At 52.7% G+C, this 25,409-nt stretch overlaps 1 protein-coding gene across 4 annotated transcripts; it reads left to right on the top strand.

Annotated features, from left to right (window-relative positions):
- The first annotated feature begins 1,663 nt into the window (after positions 1 to 1,663).
- Positions 1,664 to 18,160, top strand: Slc4a1 (solute carrier family 4 member 1 (Diego blood group)). 4 transcript variants are annotated; one of them, XM_076543429.1, is made up of 20 exons: positions 1,664 to 1,811; positions 5,211 to 5,293; positions 5,411 to 5,531; positions 6,462 to 6,535; positions 7,301 to 7,481; positions 7,579 to 7,714; positions 8,168 to 8,291; positions 8,411 to 8,486; positions 8,598 to 8,779; positions 9,430 to 9,640; positions 9,815 to 10,027; positions 10,189 to 10,337; positions 10,452 to 10,646; positions 11,961 to 12,131; positions 12,521 to 12,610; positions 13,317 to 13,483; positions 13,919 to 14,172; positions 15,155 to 15,324; positions 15,406 to 15,579; positions 16,548 to 18,160. In XM_076543429.1, exons 2-20 carry the CDS (start codon positions 5,279 to 5,281, stop codon positions 16,626 to 16,628), a joined length of 2,784 nt encoding a protein of 927 aa, XP_076399544.1. In that variant the 5' UTR covers positions 1,664 to 1,811; positions 5,211 to 5,278; the 3' UTR covers positions 16,629 to 18,160. The 4 variants fall into 4 exon arrangements, with proteins under 4 accessions (XP_076399544.1, XP_006970661.1, XP_076399545.1 ...); XM_006970599.4 differs by having other exon boundaries at positions 1,670 to 1,811; positions 5,193 to 5,293; XM_076543430.1 differs by lacking the exon at positions 1,664 to 1,811 and adding an exon at positions 4,674 to 4,692.
- The last annotated feature ends 7,249 nt before the right edge of the window (positions 18,161 to 25,409 follow it).

Raw genomic sequence — 25,409 nt, 5'->3', positions numbered from 1 at the left:
AGAGAGAGAGAGAGAGAGAGAGAGAGAGAGAGAGAACAAATGAAAGCCGGACTGTGCTGCTCACCCTGAGGGCTTCATGAGCTTAGAGAGACTTGGTGCCCGGCACGGAGAAGTACTGTCCCCCCGGTCATTTTGCTTACAGGAAGCCACATCACATCTCTGTCAATTTATGTGCTTCCTCTGCACGGGGGACTTGAGAACATTGAACATGACTCCAGCTGAACACCCAGCACAGCCCCTGAAACAAAGGCCTTCTGCTCTAGAAGATTCTGCCCTGACCCACTGTCCCTTTGGCTCTTCAGGGACTCAGCCAGCACAAGTTAGTGATCGAGACTAGTCCGTATGTTCCATTTGGTTGTCCCTATTTTTTTTTTTTTAATTGTTGGAGCCTGAACTTGGTGTGTGTGTGTGTGTGTGTGTGTGTGTGTGTGTGTGTGTGTGTGTGTATGTGTGTGTCAGGGGAGGGAACACTTGAGTGCTCACTTTCACTCGCAGGTTCTTTTTCTCCTCATGTGTCCCAGGTTGGCCTTGAACTCCATAAGTATATAACTGAGGATGACCTTGAACTTCTGATCCACCTGCCTCCGCCTTTTGAGTTCTGGGATAACATCTCCCGAGTGTTGGGATTAGAGCGAGCACCACCACACCCAGTTTTATATGTTGTCGGGGGATCTGGAAGAGAGCTTCCTGCGTACTAGACAAGTACTCCGCCAGCTGAGGCCACCATCCCCGGCCCTGGGAATGTCTCCTGACAGAAGAGGAAACCAAAGCTCCAAGAGACCAGACCAGGAGGCTCCCCTCGTCTCCACAGCCAGTCAGTCAGTGAAGACGCCAGGCAGAGCATTCCCATCCCTCCAGGTCCACGGTACCCAACGTGGTCTGGTCTAAACCTCTTCGTGCCCACCCTGTGGAACTCATCTGTCAGGCAGAGATAGGTGCCCTGGCCAAGGCACCCCCCACCCTCCCAGGAGGAGAGAACAGTCCTGTTGGAGGTGTGACGGGAGGAGCGTGGGGGGGCCAAGAATGCAGTTACTCTGCCTAGGGGCCTGGGCTGGGCTGCCACAGAGGAGCCAGTGTGCCCAGACATTGAAGCTTTGTGAGCTAGGGCTCGTGTGGGGACAGTTGTTTTCTTGACTGGACATTGTTTCAGGCTGACTCTTAGTATTGTGGCCCCCAGAGACCAGCTCTCAGGAGCCAGTGGGGTCTGGTGGAGAACATAGCTAAGGTGCCCTAGTAGGGGCAAGAAGAAGAGAGGACCCATGGCGTCCCATGGGCACCAGGCAGGTGCCTTGGGAGGCTGCCAAGGAAACACCAGTCTTGAGGGAAGACATGGGCAAGAGAGAGAAGATGTGTTGAGACTTGGGGCCAGAGTGAAGAGTGGACAGAGGAAAGGCCAACACGTCCAGGGGCCAGTGCCTTCCTGCCGGAGACCTGAAGTCTTCAGAGCTCAGCTCTCAAGCCTCAGTCCGTGAAGGCAGATGCCCAGGAATCCCCAGGGGCCAAAAGAGCCCAAAGGCCTTAGGGGCTGGCCAGGCTGGGTGGGGTGGGCCTGGTGCACAGCTGTCCAGATGTGGGTGAGAGATAACTCTGTTTATGGGGCACCCGGTTGGAGCGGGGCAAGGGGGTGGGGTGGGAAGGGGCTCCCGGCTGTGGGGCGGGCAGATTAGGAGGCAAGGGCATGAGTCAGGGGTTTGGGAGCCTCCTCCAGGGCACCTGCCGGTGCAGTTAGAGCAGTTGGGAGCTCAGCCAGTCGCAGAGGGCACCAGTGGCGGCAGGACTTCACGAAGGACCCCCCCAAGGCTCCTGAGCAGGTGGGCAGGGCAGGGAGAGGTTGGGTGGTCCTTTGGCATATGTCCTGAGGGTTTGTGCGGGTGGTCAGCTTGAATCTGTGTCCAAGGGCTATGATGCCTGGCCTCCAAGGGGGTGCAGGTGGGTGGGATGGTAACGTGGCCGTGTGCGTGGGAACCAATGCAGGACAAAGGGGCAGTTTCCATACAGAGAGGGATGTGTGGCCGGAGTGCATGTTGGGAGCAAAGCTGAGGCATTCCACCATAGGTCCCACCTGTTCTCTATCTACCAGCCCCAGGAGCCCCACGGACTCAGGCCTCTTTCCTCCCTGGCCCTTCTTTCCTCCAAATGTGGGGCATCCTCAGGCCACCCCATCTCTCACCTGGGAGACCACACAGCAGCCAACATTGATTCCCATATGGGACACTTCTGGGGGGCTTGGCACTGTCCCCAGCCCAGAGCGTATTTGAAGGGAAAGAAGAAGCCCCGCTCTGCTGAAGGTTGGGAGTCTCTTAACTCAAGCTGATTCTCTGGGAACTGGAGGCAAATCAGGGAGGGAGAAGATCACAGGCCTGCCCTGGATGGCCGTGGCAGGTGGAGTGACAGACTGTACCAGGCACAGGCCATGTGTTCTCGGCATGGACTTAGTCTGCACAGAGGAGGGCCTGTCAGGTAGGAATCATTCTCACCAGCTCCATTTTACAGATGAAAAAACAAAGAGCAAGCAAACAAACACACAACAAAAACGCAGAACTGAGGCTCAGTCGCCTCCCTGAGCCCACAGAGTTAGTAAGCTGCGGGGCCAGGTTGATAATCACGGGCGGTCTGACCGTGGAGTCCACGTCTCAAGTTCTAGCTCCGAATCAGCTAAGAGTTATTTTCTTCTTTGGGAGGCAGCTCAGTGCAGTGGTTAGAGAAGTTTGTGGAGATGCAGGCCAGGGTTTAATCCCGCCTCTGACACCAATGTCCCCTGCCACCGAAGTAGATGAACTCTGAACCTTGGCTTTGTCAGAAGGTGCCATTGACATTCCTGGCTTCAGCTTAGCAGAGTGGTCTGGGCGACTGGGAGAGATGGGGACCCACAGCTGCTTGTGAGGTATAGGTTTGACAGTGAAAAGGTAGTCTTGTGCCACCAGGGGAGCTGTCTCTGTCATCTGTCCCCATCCACCCTGTGCCTTCCCAGCTGGTGGGCTCTACCTCCTGGGCTCCAGATGTCCCCACTCTCCCCTTATCTGGCCTGGCTGGCAGCTGGCCTTCCAGGTGTTTGGGGTGCTTCCAAACCCAGAACCCTGCGGGCTCAGGGTCAGGCTCTTATCAGCTGCAGACAGAGTGGGGTAGCGCTAACAGAGCAGGGCCAACAGGCAACAACCTGGGCCTTGGGGCACCCTTCAAGGCTCAGCTGGACCCCAGGCTCCTTCTCGTCCTTCTCTTCTCTCTGAGTTCCCAGAAGTTGGCATCTAACAGATGGGTGATGCAGTTAGACACCTGAGAGCTGCCCAAGGCCATTGGTCCAGTAAGGTCAGGGAGGCAGCCTAGAACTCTGGATCTCTGGCTATGCCATGCTGTCCCTCGGGAGAAGCAAGGCCTCAGTCCCAGCCCCACAGCGGGATTTTTGGTACCTCAGGATCTGAGGCCCAGCCACAAAGCAGATCCTGCGAGCAGGTCCAGAGAAGGAAAAGAGAAAAATGAAGATAAAATAGAGGGACTGGGTGGGGGCCTTTGGGAGAGGAAGGGAGGGAAAGACAGAGAGAGGAGACAGGGAAACGGTGTATAGCCGGGGTGCCGAGGTGCAAACCCCCCGCAGAGAGTTGTCCGTTCTTGGACTTGAGAACACTGCATGACTGTCACTTGCCACTTCCGAGGACTCGACAATGCCTCTCCCTCTCAGAACCTCAGGACTGTCCAGGACCCAGAAAGTACTCTGTATGGGTCTTTCTAAACGTATGCCCTGCTCTAGACCCTTGCATGGCCCCTTGCGTGACTGCATGGCTCTCCATCTACCCCTCTGCCCTCCCTGCTCCACCCCTCTGCCTCTGACCCTTTGATCCGTCCTCTGCCCTCCATCCTCTGCCCTCCATCCTCTGCCCTCCATCCTCTGACCCTTTGATCCATCCTCTGCCCTCCATCCTCTGCCCTCCATCCTCTGACCCTTTGATCCGTCCTCTGCCCTCCATCCTCTGCCCTTCCGTCTTCTGCTCACCTGCCTTTCACTCACCCCTTACTCACTCTACTCTGCTCCTGTGTCCTCCCCGCTCCCCCTCTCTGTCCCAGCCTACTCCTTCAGTGTTCTCACACTTGGCTGGGCCTCTTTACTTAGCTCTTGAGACCCCTCCTGAGATCCCTGTACTGGAGTCCTACTCTTCCTCCTGTGACATCCTCCGCAGCATCCAACACAAGTGGCCTCCGAAATTCCATCCACGTAGGAACCACTTAGGTCATCTTGAGAGTAAGGGCACCCTCAGCTGAGCCTCTCGGGCTCAGCCAAGCGGCTGCATCCGATGACCCCACCCAAACGCTGGTCACCCCAATGTTCCAGGGGGCAGTGGGTGAGAAAGAAAGGCCCTCCACACCCAGACTGGCACGTTCGGTGACCCGTCCCCACATTCTGCGTGGGTCCACCTTTGTCTTGAGAAAATGGAGGCCGAGGTTCTGTGGGGACTCCATTAGGACTGAAATGTGCAGACTTTACATTCAAGTGTCTTCCTTTCCAAAGGATGTGTCATACAATTAATTGTACGCAAATCAATCAAGAAACCATGCCCAACTACGTCAGGGCCTAGCAGGGTGGTTAAGAGCCTGTGAAAGGGTGATATTGGACCTGAGATAAGAGAAAGGCTGTTGACAGAAGGAGCGTCTAGGGGTGAGCAATGCATGTGCAAAGGCCCTGGGGTAGGCAAGGCCTTGGTAAGTTCTAGGAACTGGAAAGAAGCCAATAGATCAGGGATAAAAACAAGCCAGAGAAGTAGGGTTCAAATGGAGAGGATGAAGCAGGCTCACTTCCTTCAGGGCCTGTTGTCCAGGCAGAAGCAGCCATTTCTAGGAAAAGAGAATCTATTATGGAGACTCTTAGGGGAGCCAAGCCCCCTAAGGAAGGCATAGGTTATGTCCTGGGAGTTAGCTGAGTCCTTGGGACTCAGTTAGGTAAGGCCTGGTGGATGCAGGATGGAGCTAGACATCGTACCACTTGACCACTTGACCACTTGGATCACGTACACCGAGGAGAAGGCAGCCATACCGATATCTCCTGTCTCTCAGCCCACGTACCCACACACCTACAGGCACAGTGTCTTCCTCCATCTGATCCATCTCATGTCCCCAGGGCTCTCCTGGCACTAAAAGTCAGCTCCCTTAGGGAGCAGCAGGAGGCCAATCGAGGGTGAGTGACGTGACTATGCCTCTTTTAGCCTGCACCCCTCTTCCAGGGACCTGATGTGCGGGTTATGCTGGGGGCTCAGATAGCCGAGGACGACTGTACACTGAGGACAGCATCATGGGGGACATGCAGGTAAGTGTCTCTTGATCCATGCAGGGCTCCTGCTTTGGGCCCTGGAAACCAACCTGGGCTGGTCCTCGGGGGACTTGGGGAGCCACTTAACCCAGCCTTGATGGCCTCTTCCCACAGGACCATGAGGAAGTTCTGGCGATCCCAGATCAGGACAGCGAGGACGAACTGGAGCATGAGATAGAACAGATAGCGTATCAAGACTCAGACATCCATGTGGTCCAGATGCAGGAGCCAGAAGGTGAGACCCATCCCTTGCCTTCTGCTACCAGAGGAGCCGCTGGGTCCCCCTAGGGACAGTAGGGACCCAGTCCTTCCTGTCTCCACTGCCCCAGCCCTGGGGCCAGTTCTCCCCACAATCCTGGCTGATTGAAGGATAAACAATGTTTTGTTTGAAATGATCACAGGAGGTGATTGTGGGGCTGGGCCCCTTCCACATGTGACAGGGCAGCCAGGTATGTCTGGGACAAGGGCACAAACCCAGCTGCTGCCCTGTCTGTCCCCTATCAGCATGGAGGCCACGCAGCTGTCCTGTTGCTGGAACTTCATTGCGTCTAGATAGCTGGAGACTCTGAGAAATGGGAGACAATTGTGGGGACTCCGTGAACAGAGACCCCAGGAGTCCATACCACCTTCCTTGGCTTGCCCAAGGTCTTAGGGGGGAGCCTGAGGTGGGACCTGTTTACTGTCAACAAGGCTTAAGTACAAGTGATTGGATTTGAAGTTAAGAGGCCCCCCTTGGGAAATGAGGGGAATATAAGGGGTTCACCCACCCGATCTGAGTGGTGTGTGGTAAGAGGCTACCAGCTGGCGGGGTAGCTAGGCAGGTGGGAAGAGGCAAAGAAGTCTGGTCCCAGACGGGGCAGGGGAGGGAGGGGATGGTTTTGAACATTGTGACTTGAGACTCTCCCTATCCTTACTGAGGAGGGGTCAGCAGGCTCAGGGCTCAGATCACCACAATGAATTCAGGGTTCCGCAATAAGGTTCAGATGGAGAGTGTCGGACCCAAGCTGGGCCCAGAACAGGAGTGGATGTGGGGTTGGGCAGGGGTCCCAGCCCAGGACCAGTGGAGGGAGTGGGTCTGGGTTCCTGGGGTCCCCTGAAGGTAGTACAGCAGGGCCTGAGTGAGGGGTCATGTCACAGACAACGCTAACTGGCCCTGGGTTTTCAGCTCTTCCCACAGAGCAGATAGCCACAGACTACATCCCCACCAGTACCTCCACATCGCACCCGAGCTCCAGTCAGGTGAGGACCCAGACTCCATCCCCTTCTCAAGTTGCCTTGAGATTCATTACGTACCATAGGAAGGGACAGAGAGAGAATCGGGCTGGCAGAGACTCCCCCTGCCCCAAGCAGATTGGAGGGGTCGTCCTAGGACATCAGTGGAGGGAAAGGAGTATGAGCACCAACAGAGAAATGGACTCTTTCTGAATCCCTTGGACAGACTGTTTTCTTACTGCTGAGGACTAAGCCAGGGCTTTCAGGCCCGGCTGGGTTAGATACTCACTGGCGACATACAGAATCAAGTGTATACTCTCCTCTGCCCCAGCACCCGAGACCCCATTTAGCACCAGACTGCCTAGCTGGTTAGGAATTTGGGTCCCTAAACTGTGACCCTGAGAGTAGCCACCTGGCCCAGGACAGTATGAGTCATGTCCCTCAATACTCTTAGAGACAGGAGACTGACCCAATGGCTTCCCAAGCCCCTTCAGCCTCGGTCACCGGGCCCCAGTTTTCTGACCAAGAGACTGGTCCAGAGGTTCATGCCTCTTCTGAAATGTGGCAACGGCTTTCTGAGGAGGATAGAACATGGAGCCAGGGGGGTGGGTCAGACCCACAGGACCCTTGCACATCTCCCCATGCTCTGAGCAGGAGCTCTGTCCTGATCCTTCCAGGGCCCAGTGCCTTTTGGAAGCCTAGCTTAGAGCTGAGTGCCCTCAGGACCCAAGCTTCCAGTCTCCCCACGGGCTTGCCCATGCTCGATGGACTAACCTGGGCCGTGGGCCTCAGGTCTATGTGGAGCTGCAGGAGCTGAAGATGGACCAGAGGAACCAGGAACTCCAGTGGGTGGAGGCAGCACACTGGGTAGGGCTAGAAGAAAACCTACGAGAGGATGGGGTGTGGGGCCGTCCACATCTGTCTTACCTCACCTTCTGGAGCCTTCTAGAACTGCAGAAAGTCTTTTCAAAAGGTAAGTCCTGCCGGGCCCTCCGTGGCTGCTGCGTAGGCAGCTTGCTCGGGCAGCACTGGCCAGCCACTCAGCCTCACCCCTCCACTGCCTGCTGCAGGCACCGTCCTCCTGGATCTGGCAGAGACATCCCTGGCTGGGGTGGCCAATCAGCTTCTAGACGGCTTCATCTACGAGGACCAGATTCGGCCTCAGGACCGAGAGGAGCTGCTCCGGGCTCTACTGCTCAAACGCAGGTGCTCCGCCTGTCAGGCCCCGGGCTTCACAACCCATGGGCTCCTCCCAGCCCTCGACCCCAAGGTCTCCCCACCCTCCCTCAGCTCCAAATGGACCCCAGCCCAGCAGGCCAGGGGACTGCTCTTCCTCCCCCATGGCTTCCACATCTGTCTGACATCCCCAGATGCAGACCAGAACTTCAAGTTTATACTTACAGAGCATGGACTCGAGAGCCTTCATCCCATCCATTTTCTCCCTCCCACCTAGACGTCCGAGACAGGGGCCACCTACTTTCATCCACACTGTCCTTGAAGAGGAGACTCTGATTTTCCTCCTCTAGGGTCTCTCTAGTTTGGTCACTGGGAAATTCCACGGATGTTCACCTTTGTCCCTCCCACCACTGGTCTCCCTCTTATGGAAAATTCAGTCCAAATAGCTCACTCAGCCCACGTCACCTGTATGTGTTCCTGCAGCCACGCGGAGGACCTAAAGTCTCTGGAGGGAGTGAAGCCGGCCATCCTGACCCGCTCTGGGGGCCCTTCTGAGCCCCTCCTTGCCCAGCAGCCATCACTGGAGACCACGCTGTACTGTGGGCAGGTGAGGAGGCTAGGACGAGGTTGGGGGTGAGAAGCGCTGGGAGAGGCAAAGGCTAGATGCTCGGGTCTCTCAGGCTCAGTGTGACCCCACGACCCCCTTCTTCATCTTCCTTCCCACAGACAGAGGGGGACCCAGAAGGACTCTCCGGGACTCTGAAGATCCCCCCAGATTCAGAAGCCGCACTGGTGCTAGTGGGTAAGAGCCCTTCCCCTCTGCGTACCCCGCTTCAGGCCCTGGGCAGCCCCTCTCCTGGATTCATACACTGAGTCCTGGAGGTCTGGCTTTACCTCCTGGTGCCTCCCACAGGCGGCACTAATTTTCTGGAGAGGTCTGTGCTGGGCTTCGTGAGGCTGAAGGAGGCTGTGCGGCTGGAGGACTTGGAGCGGCCGGAACCTGTGCGCTTCCTTTTAGTTCTGCTGGGCCCCGAGGCTCCCCATGTTGACTTCACCCAGCTGGGCCGAGCAGCGGCTACACTCATGACCGAAAGAGTAAGCAGCCGCGTGGCCGGGTTAGCAGGGAGTCAGTGGGAGGGCAGAAGACGTCAAGTTCTCCCCCATGGACTAGCCTGGGCGACTTTATATTCACTATTTGGATCCACTTGGTTGAATTCCTCCTGTTCCTGGCCTGGCCGGTCCAGTCTTATTCTGGCTTGCACTGGACGGACGGGTCCAGTCTAGTCCAGTCAGGACCACTGTGACCCAGTGCTAGCTGGCCCAACTAGCTGTGTGGTATACCTAGCCCACCAGGGATACTTTAGCTCATCTTTTCCCACCCAGGGTGCCCGTCTCCCTAAAGCTGGTCCTCAGAGGTCAGAGGGAGTCAAAAGAACCAGACCCTATAATGACAGCCATGGTTTTAGTGAACCAGACCCTATCTATAATGACAGCCGTGGTGTTGGTGGCTGGTCCCTGGCTATACATGTCCAGCCTTCAAGTTTTTGAGACAAAGGTCTCACCATGTAGCTCTGGCTGGCCTGGAGCTCACTATGTAGCCCAGGCTGGCCTCAAACATAAGGCAGTCCTCCTATCTCTACCTCCTGAGTGTTTAGACTCCAGGCTGGCATCATTTAGTTGCTCTGCCCCCCTGGGGTCTCTTGTCTACTGTCCTACGCCTGACGCTCTCTCCCGCACACACACAGGTGTTCCGCACAACCGCCTACCTGGCACAGAGCAGAGGGGAGCTGCTGAGCTCCCTGGAGAACTTCCTGGACTGTAGCCTGGTCCTGCCGCCCACCGACGCCCCTTCAGAGCAAGCTCTGCTCAACCTGGTGCCCTTGCAGAAGGAGCTGCTTAGAAGGCGTTACCTGCCCGGGCTCCCCAAGCCAGACCCTGCCTTGTACAAGACCCTAGGTACCTGTTCTGCCCTCGACAGGGCTCCCTGATTCCCCATAGACCCCTGGCCCCCGGCACAGTGCCCCTGTCCTACCTAACACCCCCCTAGCATCTGTTCCTGTGGTCAGGCTTCCCTGCCACCCTGGCCGTCCCTGTTAGCCCCTCTGACCATGTCCCTGTCTTCTGCAACAGACTTGAACGGGCACCCAGGGAGCCCCGGTGGCGCAGATGACCCTCTACAGCGCACAGGCCGGATCTTTGGAGGCCTGATCCGTGACATCCGGCGCCGTTACCCATACTATCTGAGTGACATCACAGATGCGCTCAGCCCCCAGGTCCTGGCTGCCGTCATCTTCATCTACTTTGCTGCCCTGTCGCCTGCCGTCACCTTTGGTGGCCTCCTGGGTCAGTGACAGTGATGGTGCCCGTAAAACTCACCCCTGACCCTCTGACCTCTGCCTTCTCGCCTCTGACCCGATCTGATGCTCTCTCTGTCCCACAGCTTACTCTCACGGTCCTTGGAAATAATCTCGCCATCTTGACCCTCGTGTGGCTTTTTCCCACAGGAGAAAAGACCGGGAACCTGATGGGGGTGTCGGAGTTGCTCATCTCCACGGCCGTACAAGGCATTCTCTTTGCTCTCCTGGGGGCACAGCCCCTGCTGGTGCTTGGCTTCTCGGGACCCCTGCTGGTGTTTGAGGAAGCCTTCTTCTCGGTAGTCCGGTCCCAGCCCCACTCTGCCCCTAGCTGACCCCAGCTCACCTGCCTGGTGCCCACAGGGTGACTGAGCCTGCCTTTGACCAGAACTCCTCTGTCTGCCTGCCTGCAGTTCTGTGAAAGCAATAACCTGGAGTACATCGTGGGCCGCGCGTGGATCGGCTTCTGGCTCATTCTGTTGGTGCTGCTGGTGGTGGCCTTTGAAGGCAGCTTCCTGGTCCGATTCATCTCCCGCTACACCCAGGAGATCTTCTCCTTCCTCATCTCCCTCATCTTCATCTATGAGACTTTCTCCAAGCTGATCAAGGTGGGGCCCAGGAGAACGCTAACACACACATAGCACGTGTGTGAGAGGGTGTTACCATGTATGTGCCTGTACAGCATGTCTGTAGCCATGTTTCCACCCGTATGCACAACCATGATCATGGACACATGCATGTTTCTGGGTTCACTTAGGATTTGCAGTTGGGTTGCTCAGGACCCTGTAAAGGCTGGTGACTCAGTGCTCATGCTATGACTGGGCAGGGGGACTGTATAAGGGAAGGCTTTCGTATGTAAACTTGTCCATGTCCGTGACCACACATCATGTGACACAGTGGCCACTATGTATGTGTGTAGCAGCCTGGGAAACCATGTGTAGTGAGACAGTGGGTGCTTAGGATGCCCTAGACCTTTCCTCTCCTGCTCTTGACCTCCATAACCCCACAGGGCCTCTGCCACGTTAGCTTGTCCCCCCCACCCCCAAAAGCTCTGCCTACCTCCACATCTGTACTGTCTACGGGAGAAGGATCATTTCAGCCAGTGGTGGTGGTGGTGGTGGTGGTGGTGGTGGTGGCAGGGGCAGCAGTGGCAGCAGCGGCACACACCTTTAATCCTAGTACTCAAAGGCAGAGGCAGAAAGATCTCTGAGTTCAAGGCCAGTCTGGTCTACAGAGTGAGTTCTAGGACAACCAGGACCCCTGACTTGAAAAAGGGGGGGGGAGGAGGGGGGAGGTGATCTATTTATTTACTTATCATGCTGGGGATCAAACCTCCTCCATGCTAGGCAAATGATGTCACTGTCACCAACTCCTTAAGCCCTTTTTGGTTTTGTTTGTTTGTTTTTGTTTTTTGGAGCTGAGGACCGAACCCAGGGCCTTGTGCTTACTAGGCAAGCGCTCTACCACTGAGCTAAATCCCCAACTCCTGTAAGCCCTTTTTTGTAAATCTTTTTATTACTTATTGTTGCCTCCCAGCCTTTTCATATTTCAAACAAGGCCTGGACGCATATGCCTATACATGCTTATTGCTCCTTAGACCCTTCCCACACAAGCTAACTTGTTCTTCATTCATAAAAAACCAAGCTGGTTAATATGTCAGATGAGAAAGAAGGTGGACAGATGGATGGATGCATGCACAGGTGGATAGATGGTGGGTGGGTGATGGATGTACGGGCAGTAGTAGATGGGCAGATGGATGTCTGGATGGATAGATGGATGGATGGATGGATGGATGGATGGATGGATGGCTGGATGGCTGGATGTAAAGACAGATGGATGATAGTGCCCAGTCAACTTATCTGATACTGTCTAGTTCAAGCCAAGACTTGGGAGGGAACCCACGCTTTGCGTTTCTGTTATAGATTTTCCAGGACTACCCGCTGCAACAGAATTATTCCCCTGTTCCGATGAAGCCCAAACCTCTGGGTCCCGTGCCTAACACAGCCCTCTTCTCCCTGGTGCTCATGGCTGGCACCTTCTTACTTGCCATGATGCTGCGAAAGTTCAAGAACAGTACCTACTTCCCTGGCAAGGTCAGTGCACCCCTATCCTTCACCAATCCCGAGCTTCTCCAGTACCCTTGGCTCCCCTTCCTTCCCCAGCTCCCCATTCCCAATACCAGGGCTCAGCGGCCCTCTTCTGACCCGGGGTTCATGTGGCAGCCAAAGCCATCTCTGCTCAGCACCAAGACCCAGCAGGGAGCCAGGGACAGACAGTTCTTGGGAGAGGGGATGAAGGGTGGGGTGAGGGCAGGACAGCCAGCAGCAGAGGAAGAAGGAAGACAGGGTGGTTGGAGTACAGACAGTCCTCAGTTCCTGGGGGACCCCTCGGGTTGAGCCGACTCCCTGGTAAACGGAGGATGGGAAGGAAAGTGGGTAGGAGGCAGGCTACGGACACAACTGGTTCCTTCCTCTGCCCACAGCTGCGGAGAGTCATCGGGGACTTCGGGGTCCCCATCTCCATCCTGATAATGGTCGTGGTGGATTCCTTTGTCAAGGACACCTACACCCAGGTGACTCCTCATCCTCTGCCATGCCACCCTTCATTCCCTTCCCTTCCCATGCCCTGCCAAAATGGCTTTTCCTAACCCAAAGCCAGCTAGAACTTTTTCCCCTGTCCTTGCTCTTCCAATATTCCCTCAGGACCTCTCTAGCCCAGGCCACACTGCACTTCTTCTTCTTTTTTTTTTTTTTTTAAAGATTTATTTATTTATTTATTTATTTATTTTTTAAATGTATATAGCATGTATGACTGCAAGCCAGAAGAGGGCACCAGATCTCATTACAGATGGTTGTGAGCCACCATGTGGTTGCTGGGAATTGAACTCAGGACCTCGGGAAGAGCAGTCAGTGCTCTTAACCTCTGAGCCATCTCTTCAGCCCCCCAACACTGCACTTCTTATTCCTTTGCCCAGGGCAGTGGCAGAGAGTGTGCTTTGAGTCAGGTAGACCCGGGTAAACCTCAGCTCAGCCACCAGCTCTCGGTGCGGCTTGGGGCTAACTGTGCAACCTCTCTGCTCCCGTTTCCTCGTCTGTAACATTGAGAATGAGAAGATACATATGAAGGGCTTGGAGAAGTAGCTAGCAACAGAGTGAATGTTCAATAAGCCAGTCCTTGAGCACTTGGACCCAACTCCCTACCCCAGGCCCTTGCTTTCCCAGCCCCCATCTTTCCCTCTCTGCCTGGCCCCCCATTCTCACCAACTGTCTCCCTCACAGAAACTGTCAGTACCTGACGGCCTCAAAGTGTCCAATTCCACTGCCCGGGGCTGGGTCATCCACCCTCTGGGTCTATACAACAAGTTTCCCTATTGGATGATGCTTGCTTCTGCCCTGCCCGCTCTGCTGGTCTTCATCCTCATATTCCTTGAGTCTCAGATCACCACGTAAGAGCAAGGGCAGAGGCTTGGCCGGAGAGGGCTGGAGGCTGGGAGGGGAGCAGGCTCTGGGCCCACAGGAGGCTGGCCAGGGGCCCTCTGCTAGCTGATGGGAGTGTTGGAACAGCAGAGGCAAGTCTGAGTTTTGTGGCCTCTGGGGTAGCATCCTTTGAAGACCATGTAAACAGGGAGCTATGAGATGAACTGCTGGAAGGTGGGAGGGGCCTGCACAGGCAAGGTTCCCGACTTGGGCAAGAATGCCTAAGGGTGTTCTGAAGACTTCTAGACCTCGGGAGTCTGGATTCTCAACCAGTCAGAGGGAGGGAGCCAGGGACTCAAAGGGGAATGGAACAGAAACCAAGAAGGCTCAGAGGGACACCGGTGTGGGGAAGAAAAGAGGGGCCTAAGGAGGGCCCAGCTCACCAGACCTCCTTCTGCCCCCAGGCTGATCGTCAGCAAACCAGAGCGCAAGATGATCAAGGGCTCCGGCTTCCATCTGGACCTCCTGCTGGTCGTTGGCATGGGTGGGGTGGCCGCCATTTTTGGGATGCCTTGGCTCAGTGCCACCACTGTGCGTTCTGTCACCCACGCTAATGCCCTCACAGTCATGGGCAAGGCCAGCGGTCCCGGGGCTGCAGCTCAGGTCCAAGAGGTCAAGGAGCAGAGGATCAGTGGGCTCCTGGTCTCCGTGCTTGTGGGTAAGTGAGGCCGGCCATGGCCCTGCCACCCTGCTCCACTCCCTCCGAGTCCTTCTTCTTAGGACTGGGGGGGCTCTTCCCACTTAGGGAACCCCACCTCCACCACCCTGCCCTGCCCAATCCTGACTCCTTCTCTTGGGATTAAGGACAAAGCTCCCATCCAGTCGACTCTGTATCCAGGTCCCTACCCACCGGTTTCCCACCCACCCCACCTCCCAGCACTAGTTACTCACAGGAGGGGATCTAGCAAGTCGAGGAAGCACAGGGCCCTGGGACACTGTGATGGGCATTTGTGCAGAGCAGGAGAACTGAACTGCTGAGCTTTTCCAGATCAGATTCTGCCTCCACCCCGCCTCCACCTCTGCCTCCACAAGAGCAGCCAACAAAACTGTAATAGACTGTGGGGTTTTGCTCTTCCTCCCCTGCTGCTGGCTGGGTAATTTCCATGGCCTCTGGGCCTCAGTTTCCCTATCTGCACAGTTAGAGGATTTATTAAATCCCTGAAATTCTTCTCCAGATCAGTTGCTCTAGGGCTGACCCCACGCACAGTTCAGTCTAAGGAAAGGCAGAGAGTCTCTGGGCTCCATAGGGTTTCTAGAGAAGCTGAACCCAGCAGGATGAGCCATGGGATAGTCATGGATGGAGCGATCAAAGTTCCCCTTTTCTTCCCTCCCCTTTTCTTTCCATCTGTAGAGGATGATGGAGGCTTTCTGGGGTGAGGAGAAAGGCAGGTTCCTCTGACCGCTGTGACTGTCCCCATTAGGCTCAGGGAGTGGGTGGCAGGCAGGAGTTTGACTCCTTGGAAATTGTTCACCCCTGAGCCTATAAAGCCTTAGAAGTTGTTCGCCTCCGAGCCTATAAACAGCTATTGCAGAAAGGGTCACTTGGCACCTGTGGTTTCATGGTCAGTCCCAAATATGACCTAAGTCCTGTTGGTGCTGGTCCTTGAGTGACCTGAACTAAGAGTGTCCCCTCCACCCAGGACTGTCCATCCTCATGGAGCCTATCTTGTCCCGCATCCCCCTGTCTGTTCTGTTCGGCATCTTCCTGTACATGGGAGTCACATCCCTCAGTGGCATCCAGCTCTTTGATCGCATCTTGCTGTTGTTCAAGCCACCCAAGTACCACCCCGACGTGCCCTTTGTCAAGAGGGTATGTGACTTTGAAGCTGTCCCGCCAGGGTGGGGCAGGGGTGTCAGAACAGGGCATACACTGACCTCAGCTCCCCCGCAGGTGAGGACCTGGCGCATGCACCTGTTCACGGGCATCCAGATCATCTGCCTGGCAGCGCTGTGGGTGGTGAAGTCCACCCCTGCCTCACTGGCCCTACCCTTTGTCCTCATCCTCACGGTGCCTCTGCGTCGCTTCCTGCTGCCATTTATCTTCAGCAGGCTGGAACTCCAGTGTGTGAGTAGTGGGGACCCCGGGTGGGAGGCAGGGAAGGAGAGGGACCGCAGGGTGGAGGAGATAGCAGTGGGGTTAGGGATAGAGATGTACCTCCCGGGCACGGAATCCTGGGTTCAATTCCCAGCACCCCATAAACTGTACGTGGAGGCACGTGCCTATAATCCCAGCACTAGGGAGGTAGTGGCGAGGGAATCAGAAATTCTAGGTCATCCTTGGCCACACAGTTCAAAGCCAGCCTGAGTTACATAAGAAAGCATAGAAAGAAAGAAAGAAAGAAAGAAAGAAAGAAAGAAAGAAAGAAAGAAAGAAAGAAAGGAAGGAAGGAAGGAAGGAAGGAAGGAAGGAAGGAAGGAAGGAAAAGAAAGAAAGAAAGAAAGAAAGAAAGAAAGAAAGAAAGAAAGAAAGAAAGAAAGAAAGAAAGAAAGAGAAAGAGAGAGAGAGAAAGAAAGAAAGGAAGGAAGGAAGGAAGGAAGGAAGGAAGGAAGGAAGGAAGGAAAAGAAAGAAAGAAAGAAAAAGAAGTCTGTGTCCAGAGCTTTTGTCTCAGTCTCGGTCTGCTGTGTCTTAGCATATGATCTGGAGCTAGTGACCTCATTTCTCTGTGCCTCACCATAGTGCAGGGACGAATAATGACAGGGTGAGAGCGTTATGAGGTGCGTGCACAGGGTGTGTTCCGCACGGGCTGGGGAGCAGGCAGCCCCGCCATCTTATTATTATAACATCCCGCCGAAGTTATTAGGGACATTTAGTGTGGGGCTGGGGCTGCCATGGTGAGGGGATCCCTTGCCCACCTCTTGCAGCTCCTCCTCACCAGACCCCCAGAGGCCACTTGCCCCCTGTAAACCACTCATCTAGTCCAATCTTCTGCTGGAGGGATAGCACAAGGCTTGCCCAGGCTGGCTCCTAACTCCAGATGTGCCTCTGAGGCCCCAGAAAGGTCTCTCACCTTCTCTCCCTCCCACCCCTCTAGCTGGATGGCGATGACGCTAAAGTGAGCTTTGACGAGGAGGAAGGTCTGGACGAATATGACGAAGTGCCCATGCCTGTGTGAGGGGCAGGCCCGGGCCCCCAACCATCCTACTTCCCCACCCTCCCAGGAAGAGCATTCACGGGCATCTCACGGCTGTGGGTGGGGAAGGCGGGGTTGTCTAGGAAACACTCTGCCTAAGGTACAATGCATTTTCTGGCTGAAGATGACCAGAAGCCATATCAGGGAACCGAGGTCACAGTCTCTTGAGACCATGCTGGAAAAGTTAGGTCTGAGTCTCCTCCCTCCATGGCACAGTTATAAATAGCAAAGGGGAGAGATGGAGGACAGTTTTCAAGTTCCTGCTGGCTGTGTGGCCTCATGTAAGTCCCTTGACCTCTCTGGCCTCTGCTTCCTACTCTATAAAACAGAGGCATTGATAATAACACCCATGGTCCTGTCAATAGACCACATGTCTCTGAGGACCAATGGTAAATGTGAAAGGCCAGTCAAGGGCAGTCATCATTTTCTGAGCCTGCCCGAGGTCACACAGCTCCTGGGCTGTACAGTGGGACTTGAGCCATGGCCTCCTGACCCAGAGGGCGTAGCTCTGTCCTCCATCTTCCACGAATCCTCTTTCCCTGCGCAAAAATACCCCTGATGACTTCCTCTCTTCCCTTCTCTGTCCCAGCCCCACCCCGAGACCCTCTTCTCTACACCCAGAGAGGTACCCTGGTGAGAATAAGGTCCAGGTGAGGGACTGGGTCTCAGACTCGTAAGTGCTTGCTCTCTCCCACCAGACACTCATTCACTCATTCATTCACTCATTCATTCATTCACTCCATAGCCACCTACAAAGCTCTGGACCTAGTGGACACAGAGGGGACTGGGTTAAGCCCCTGCCTCGGAGTGGGGCCAGCACACAAGTCTGCCCTGGACTTGGATGGGGGAGGAGGGAAGATGGGAGGATTGTAATTTATTAACCGTATTTTCTAAGTGCTTCCTCTGCGCCTTGGTTTTGTCTATGCACCCAGCCACCGTGAGAGACCTGCCGTGTCCAGCCCCAACTAAACTGACCCTCGGGGGAAACCCAAGGTGTGACCCGTTGGGGTAGGAGATGGTGGCTAGCTCAGGACATGGATAACAATTTATTTTTTTTTACAAAACAAAAATATTAAAAAAAAAAAAAAAAAAAGAGTTGAAAGAACCAGAAGTTGTGAGAAGTGAAACAGGAAATCTGAGTGAACAGGTGGCAGGAGGCCCCCACCGGAAGATTCTCAGGGGTCTCTGAACGCACACAGCCGCCCCCCAGCACATCACCACACTTGAGTCCTCGGCAGTGAATGCGCATAAGAATGGTACCTACCTTGTAGGGGAGCTGGGAGGACGGACTGACTGACACAGTGTAAGGAAAGCGCTTGCTGAGCGCAGAGCCCGCCTTGGGGGAGGGGGGCTGCTGGTGCGACTGCTCTGACGTCACACCCCTGTCCCCGCCTGCCTCGCCTTGCTCCCGGAACATTGCCAAAGAGAGTGGGGACTGCACCCCCCACTCTGCCAGCGCCCTCCCCCGCCTGCTTGGGAATAGGTTTTGCCAATAAATGTCTGTGTTAAAGGGGTGCCTTGCTTGAAGTCCTGTCTCAGAGTCGGGGTGCCCCGGGGGTCTTGACTGGACCCAGTGGATGACGGCATTAGGTGGAACCCGTGTAGGGCTTCAGCCATTCGGGACCACTAGAGTCATGGTAGGCGTGGCCCTAGGCATGGGGAGGGGCAGTTAGTTCCTCTGGGGTGGGTGCTGAATTCGGAGATGAATTTGCTCTCTTGTACATCCTTCATCTTCTGAGTAAGCAAGACCTGACTGGTAGGGCGGGGGAGGGGCTGTCGGACGGCCTTGCCCTTTGCACTCATAGCCCCCCCAAGTCTCTTTAAATCCGTCAGCTCCGTATCCTAGATCCGAAAGCTGGATGGAGCCTTTGAGAGCAATCACCGAAGGTCTCCAAGGACCGGAGAGGAAGTTAGCTTTCCAGACACTGCCATGAGAGCGGCCTCTCTCCTCCCTCATCTTCTCATCCCAGAACAACATCTCTTGACCAACTTGCCATTAGCCTTCACTCGGATCCCCCTTTAAAGTCTCTCCCCCTGCTTCCTGCAGGTCTAGGGTGCTCCTAGGCCTGAGTGTCCCCCATCCTGGAAAGGAGGATGCAGGCGTACAAGACCTCGGCACCCTCCTCAGACTTCAGGAGGAGGTCAAGGTTGGGCAGAGCCTCCCAGCTTCCTTCCCTGAGTCTGTGTTTACCACTGACTACCCCCAGCTGACCCCTCCCAGGCTGGCTGGGGCAAAAGGCCTGGGGGCTAACTGGGATCCAAGGAGAGCCATCCCAAGGCCTGCTTCCGATTCACACCAGCTGCACATCCCCCACAGGGCTAGGCCTGTCCCCAGGGCTTGTATTTTCCTCACCCCCCCCCACCCCCCACCTTCCAGTCTGAGATTGAGACAGGCCGTGGAGGGCTGAAGCCGGCATGTTCCCAGCCCCTCCCATTTGCAAACTGTGCCGCCTTGGGCCAACCCAGCTTGGATTTCCTGCAGGGCTATTCTTTCACATCCTTCCACTCTCCTGAGGGAGGAACCAACCAGATTTAGGAAAGGAAAGCCACCTTGACTTGGAGAAGTTCCTGCCCTTCAAAGCTTACATCCCTCTCCTTTTTTTTTTTTTTTTTTAATTTTCACTTTTGAGACAGGGTTTCTTATAGCCCCAAGCTGGCCTCAAACTTAGTGTCTAGCTCGGGACAATCTCGAACTCCTGAATCCCCCTGCCTCTGAGCACTGGGGTTACAGATGGATGAGTTCCATCAAAACTGGCTTTTAGGCCCAGCAGTGGTGGCGCACGGCAGAGGCAGAGGCAGGCAGATCTGAGTTCGAGGCCAGCCTGGTCTACAGAGTGAGATCCAGGACAGACACCAAAACTACACAGAGAAACAAAAAACAAATGTATGCCTGTCTCAAAAAACAAAACAAAACAACAACAACAACAAAAACTGGCTTTCAGCTGGGTGGGGGTGGTCCATATCTTTAATTCTAGCACTTGTGAGTTTGAGGCCAGCCTGCTCTACAGAGTAAGTTCCAGGACAGCCAGGACTGTTTCACAGAGAAAGCCTGTCTCAGAAAACAAACAAAAAACCCATTGGCTTTCAAATCATTTTTTGTCTTAGTGCTGGGGACAGTCCCCACAACCTGGTGTATGTCAGGCAAGTCCAGTTCCATTGAGTTACTGTCCTGGTCCACCCTCTCTAATGTTTGTTTGTTTTTGGTTTTTTAAGACAGGGTTTCTCTGTGTAGCTAGGCTGGCCTTGAACTCAGAGATTCACCTGCCTCCGTCTTGGGCTTGAAAACCATCTCATAGTAAAGACAAACTAGGTTCATTCCTGTTTGTGATTAAACCTCTGTTTCTCAAGGACTGGGCTATGCCCCACCTGTAACCTAACTTCGCATGGTTCTGTACTGCCTGTTCCAGGGATGGCAGTCATGTCTCCCCACCCCCACCCCCCCAGCTGAGGACCGAACCCAGGGCCCTGTGCTTGCTAGGCAAGCGCTCTACCACCGGGCTAAATCCCCAACCCCGGCAGTCAAGTCTTTGTTTCAAAAAGTTACTAACCATTTTACAACCCTACCTTTGTTCAAAAGGGTTGTTTTGGCTACCTTGTTATGACGACCTGTTGTTATGGCCACCTTGCCATCACGTCTTTGTTTCGGGTCATTGTGACTAACTTGTTATGCTTATTATATTCTGCTCCTGTACCCCACCTCTTTTGTCTGCCAAATCCCCCATTTGGAAAGCCCCTACCTCAGAGGGGCTTTGTTCTCCTCACATCCAGTGCTGATCTCTGGAAGCCCACCTTAGGGGGAGGTAGCCTATGTACATGAATAAAAAAGCTTGCTTTAATTAATTTGGCCAGGATAATTTGGGTCCCTGGTCTTTCTCTTCCCGTCTTTGAGATTAGCATCTGCCTCCTGAGTGCTGGGATTAAAGGCATGTGGCATCCTTTCCTGCTACCTCTCCAGTTTTTAATCTTGTGAGACCAGTCCTGGGGGTGTGAGGCAGGACAGTGACTTAGAGTACCACTGCTCACGGGATGGGACTCAGCCCCACGCTGACAAGGCTGTCCCTGCTTTTCAGCCAGATCCCAGGCTGTTTGTGGGTCTGACCAACACACTAAATGTCACAGAGGAGACATTTAGCCGTAAAAAAAGGGAGAACTCCAGGAGGACGGAAGCATGAGATCTCAGCCCATCCCCTACCCACCTCACCTAGCAGACATTCTGAGGCGTTATACTTTTTACCAACCTTTCCTGAAAGCAGATGGGGTGCTTGTAATGGGGTGTGTTGTCAAATTGGAAGACGCTGGGTCACAGCCAGCCTAGTCCCTCTTCTACCTTGAACCTCAAACACAATCTGGAACTAGAAAACCTCCTTCTGGGGCTGGAATGATGGCTCAGTGGTTAAGAGCATCTCCTGTGCTACCATAGGACCCGGGTTCAATTCCCAGCACCCACATGGCAGCTAATAACTGTGACTCTAAGATCTGACATCCTTACACAGACATACATGTAGGTAAAACACCAATGCACATAAAATAAAGATAAATAATAATTTTTTTAAAAAAGAAAGAAAACCTTCTTTTATTTTATTTGTTTGTTTGTTTATTCATTCATTCGTTCATTCGTTCGTTTGTTTATTCATTCAATCGTTCATTCGTTCGTTTGTTTATTCATTCATTCATTCATTTATTTATTTGGCAATTTTTCGAGACAGGGTTTCTCTGTGTAGCTCTAGCTGTCCTGGAACTCGCTTTGTAGATCAGGCTGGCCTCGAACTCACAGAGTGCTTTTTTTTTTTTCAATTACATTTCTTCACTCAGAAGGCAGAGGCAATCAGAACTTGGACTGGTCTACACAGTGAGACCCAGTCACAAAAATAGCATCACATTTGTTTGTTTGTTTGTTTGTTTGTGCCGGAGCTGAGGGTAGGGTTGCCGCTTGCAGACGCCCGGGTCCAAGAGCTGGAGAACAGGTGGAGTTCTGTGAGCAACAGACAGGAGTGAGCTCTGAGTTCTTTCCTCTCACATGTGGCCCTGGGCTTGAACTCGGGTCCTCAGACTTGGTGGCAAGCACCTTTACCCCCTGAGCCATCTTGCCAGCCCAAGGAAATCTTGAAGGCCACTAGAACCCTCTGAGATTGATGTCCAGGTTGCTTTCAGCCCTGTGGACTCTCATTTCCTGCCTCTCCCATGTACCCTGCCCTACCCTGCCCTGCCCTACCCACCCCTTTCCTTCTTCAGAGAAATCACTACCATTTTTCTTTACCTTTCAGTTTATCTTGTTTTTTTTACTTGTCTGTGTGTGTTGGTGTGGGTGAGTGCTTGTATGCAAAGGTGAAGGCCATACGTGCTATTCCTCAAGAACTGGTTCCTCACTTTTTTTTTTTTTTTTTTTTTTTGATGTGTCTAGGGTGGGAGTATACAGTCTGTGTGTCTGTGCACCTCTGTGCAGGTACACACACAAAGGAAAATGTTGAAAGTCTTTCTCTCTCTCTCTCTCTCTCTCATTTTTTTTTGTTTTTGTTTTTTGTTTGTTTGTTTGTTTTCAAGACAGGGTTTCTTTGTGTAGCTTTGCGCCTTTCCTGGATCTCACTCTGTAGACCAGGCTGGCCTTGAACTCACAGAGATCCGCCTGCCTCTGCCTCCCGAGTGCTGGGATTAAAGGTGTGCGCCACCAACGCCCAGCTTCCTCTATCTCTTTTTGCCATACTCCTTTGAGACTGGGTCTCTCCCTGAACCTGAAGTTCACCATTTTGACTAGGCTGGCTGGCCAGCAGTCCCTGGGGTCCTCCTGTTTGTGTCCCCCAACCGGGGTTTACAGGCCATGCCTGGCTTTTAGTATGTTGTGTGGTGCACATTTGAACACAAGTTCCCCAGGCTTGCAGGGCAGTGCTTTTACCCATGAGCCTTCTCCCGAGCTCCCGCCTTGGTTTTTGTTTTGTCCGAGACAGGGTTTCTCTGTGTGGTTTTTGGTGCCTGTCCTGGATCTCGCTCTGTAGACCAGGCTGTGAGTTCGAGGCCAGCCTGGTCTCAAACTCACAGAGATCCGCCTGGCTCTGCCTCCTGAGTGTTGGGATTAAAGGCGTGCGCCACTGCTGCCCAGCCCCACCTTGGTTTTTGAGTCAGGGTCTCTCATTAGGACCCAGAGCTCACCAATTCTGCAATGCTGATTAGCTAGTGAGCTCCAGGGATCTACCTACCTGCCTCTGCCTCCCCCTGCCCTGTGCATGCTGGGATTACAAGCATGCACCCTGTGCCACCATACCCAGCTTTTTATATGGGTGCGAGGGAGGCAGCCAGCGCCATGTGCCAGAGTCACGTGGCAGGTTTGAGGCTTGGCTCACGCAGTCAGAAAAGGCTGCAGACGTGCAATAAAATGGTTCAGACTGAGAAAACCTTTAAACTGATACAGTAAAATTGGGTATAAGGCCAGGCAGTGGTGGCTCACGCCTCCCAGTGCTAGGAGGCAGAGGCAGGCGGATCTCTGAGTTCAAGGCCAGCCTGGTCTACAAAGTGAGTTCCTGGCCAGCAAGGACTAAACAAAGAAAATTTGTTTTGAAAAACTAAATAAATAAATAATTAAAAAGGGGTATAAATAGTCAAAGAAAAAAATAGCTTAAAAATAATAAAGCAAAGTGTTTTGGGTTTTGGTTTTAGTTTTCCAAGACAGAGTTTCTCCATGTAGCTTTGGAGCTTGGTCTGGAACTCACTCTGTAGCCCAGGCTGGCCTTGAACTCACAGAGATCCATCTGCCTCTGCCTCCCAAGTGCTGGGACTAAAGCTGTGCACTACCACCTGGCTTAAAGTAAAGTTTTTAAAGAGAGATTAGGTAATATAAAAGAAAAAAGCCATGGAAAATACACAGGGCATCTGGATCCTGTATGGTGCTTTGTTGACTTTGAATTTCTTGGATGCTGATGAGCAAATGGCAGCTGCTGAGCGACACTGGATTATGAAAGGGACTGATGAATTAACCTACATAGTTTAAGAGTGTCTTAGCTTCAAAATGGAAGTCAGAAAATACGCTGTGTTGGGGGAAAGGTTATGCCTTTGTTTCCATAGGAAACAAAAAGTTATGGTTCTCTTCAAAATTAAATAAGATCAGATTTGATTGGGGGAGACCTCCTGAGAATCTTGGCTGCAGACATGAGAGAAAAAGCCAAGAAAGACTACACAAGACAGGTGATGTATATGCTGATCCCTCTACAGCTTGAGACTGGGTGAGACATGATAAATCTTGTTGACTACCGAGTTCTCGTGACTTTTTATTACATGCCATCTTTTCATATGGATGCATAGAGATTTGCATTACAGTTTGGTTATGCAGACCAAATGAACTTATAAAGTTGACAGATGCCTTTAGCTGCTCAAACATAGAAAAAAAATAATTTTTAACTGACTTGTGCACACTTCACTTTCCATACTTGTATTAACGCAGATATATATGTTACCTTTACAAGTTTGTGTTTTCAGAAAAAATAAAGGACTAGACACCAATAAAGACAAGTAACCCAGGTGATCCAGCCTCTCAAAATGCCTCTGTTTCAGTTTCCTCAAAATTCTGCATCCGGAACAACGTCAAAGCTGCTAGCTGCAATGGTCCAGCCTCACAGACTACTCCAGCCAAGATGTCAGATAAGCTCTACACTTTCCCATCACACAGAGACTAAACAAAAAATAATACAGCTAGCTCTCCCAGGATTTGACCATTATCCCAATTTTTTAGAGTCCCCCTAAAGATGCTATCACCTCCAGATCAGCAGTCTAGAGAACACAATGCCACATTCCTAAGAGGTGGTGTGGGTGGTTTTGGTCATTCAGTGGATTGTGGATGTTTGTCATCATTTAGGGGGGTTGGTTACAAGTTGTTGTTGGTCATAATCAGGAAAAAAGCTGAACAAGGGAGATTAAATTCAGGGATCTCTTTCTGAAGAGATTTTTTTCTGAAGAAAAGGGGGAGCACAGAGTATAGAAATGATGGAATAAAAGGATGATTGTTGAGTCTACTTTTGAACTAAAAACTACTACTAGTCTCATATATTTTACATTGGTATGGATATATATATATATATATAAATTTAAGGTTATTTTTGTTATGTTGTATATATGTTTCTATTCTTGTTTAAGGTATTGTACCTATGCAACTCATTTTAAAAGTAATGTAAAGTTTTAGTCCTTTAAAGCTATTATTATAAACCATTTAGTATAATCAAGAAATGCAGGTTAGTAGTTAGTCATCTATAGCAATAAAACTTGTAGTCATGTTAGGTATGTTTTCAAGGTCATACAGAGATATATTTTAGGTAGATAGATGGTCTTCAAACACTTCAGAAACCTACAGAATATGGCATTTAAGATGTTTTAATAACATAAGGCTTTTCATGAAAGTGAGACATGCTTGCTCCTGGCATTGAAGAACCTCCATATGGAGTTTGTTTTCTTTGTAGCAAAGCTAGCCACTGGTCAAGAAACTGCCCTTGCCTTGACTACTGACAGTCTGTTGTCCAAACTGGATAAGCAGGACACAAAAGAAAGTGACTGCTGAACTTTGCTAAGACAAGGTAGGACAGCCCTTCAAAATTCCTACTTCACAGAAAAGTCTGTCAGATAGTCTAGTCCTGTAGGTCAAAGATGGATGCCCCAACATTGCAGAGGAACCTTGGGGTGACTGTCCAGGCAGGCAGATGTCCCTGTCATTTCTATAGTCTTGGAAGTTGTTTGCTCTGCACTTCATGCTTACTCAGGCAATGTTATATCCTTCTTGGGTCTCTG

Source organism: Peromyscus maniculatus, chromosome 8 (genome assembly GCF_049852395.1).
Source record: "Peromyscus maniculatus bairdii isolate BWxNUB_F1_BW_parent chromosome 8, HU_Pman_BW_mat_3.1, whole genome shotgun sequence".
Taxonomy (NCBI): Eukaryota; Metazoa; Chordata; class Mammalia; order Rodentia; family Cricetidae; genus Peromyscus; species Peromyscus maniculatus.
Note: the sequence above shows the minus strand (reverse complement) of the source record. Positions and strands in the feature narration are given on the sequence as shown.

Excerpts from the sequence above, each read along its gene's own strand:
- Slc4a1 (XM_076543429.1), top strand. Across the intron at positions 5,532-6,461 it reads CCAGATGCAGGAGCCAGAAG|CTCTTCCCACAGAGCAGATA; the intron begins GTGAGACCCATC and ends CTGGGTTTTCAG. Across the intron at positions 8,780-9,429 it reads CTACACTCATGACCGAAAGA|GTGTTCCGCACAACCGCCTA; the intron begins GTAAGCAGCCGC and ends GCACACACACAG.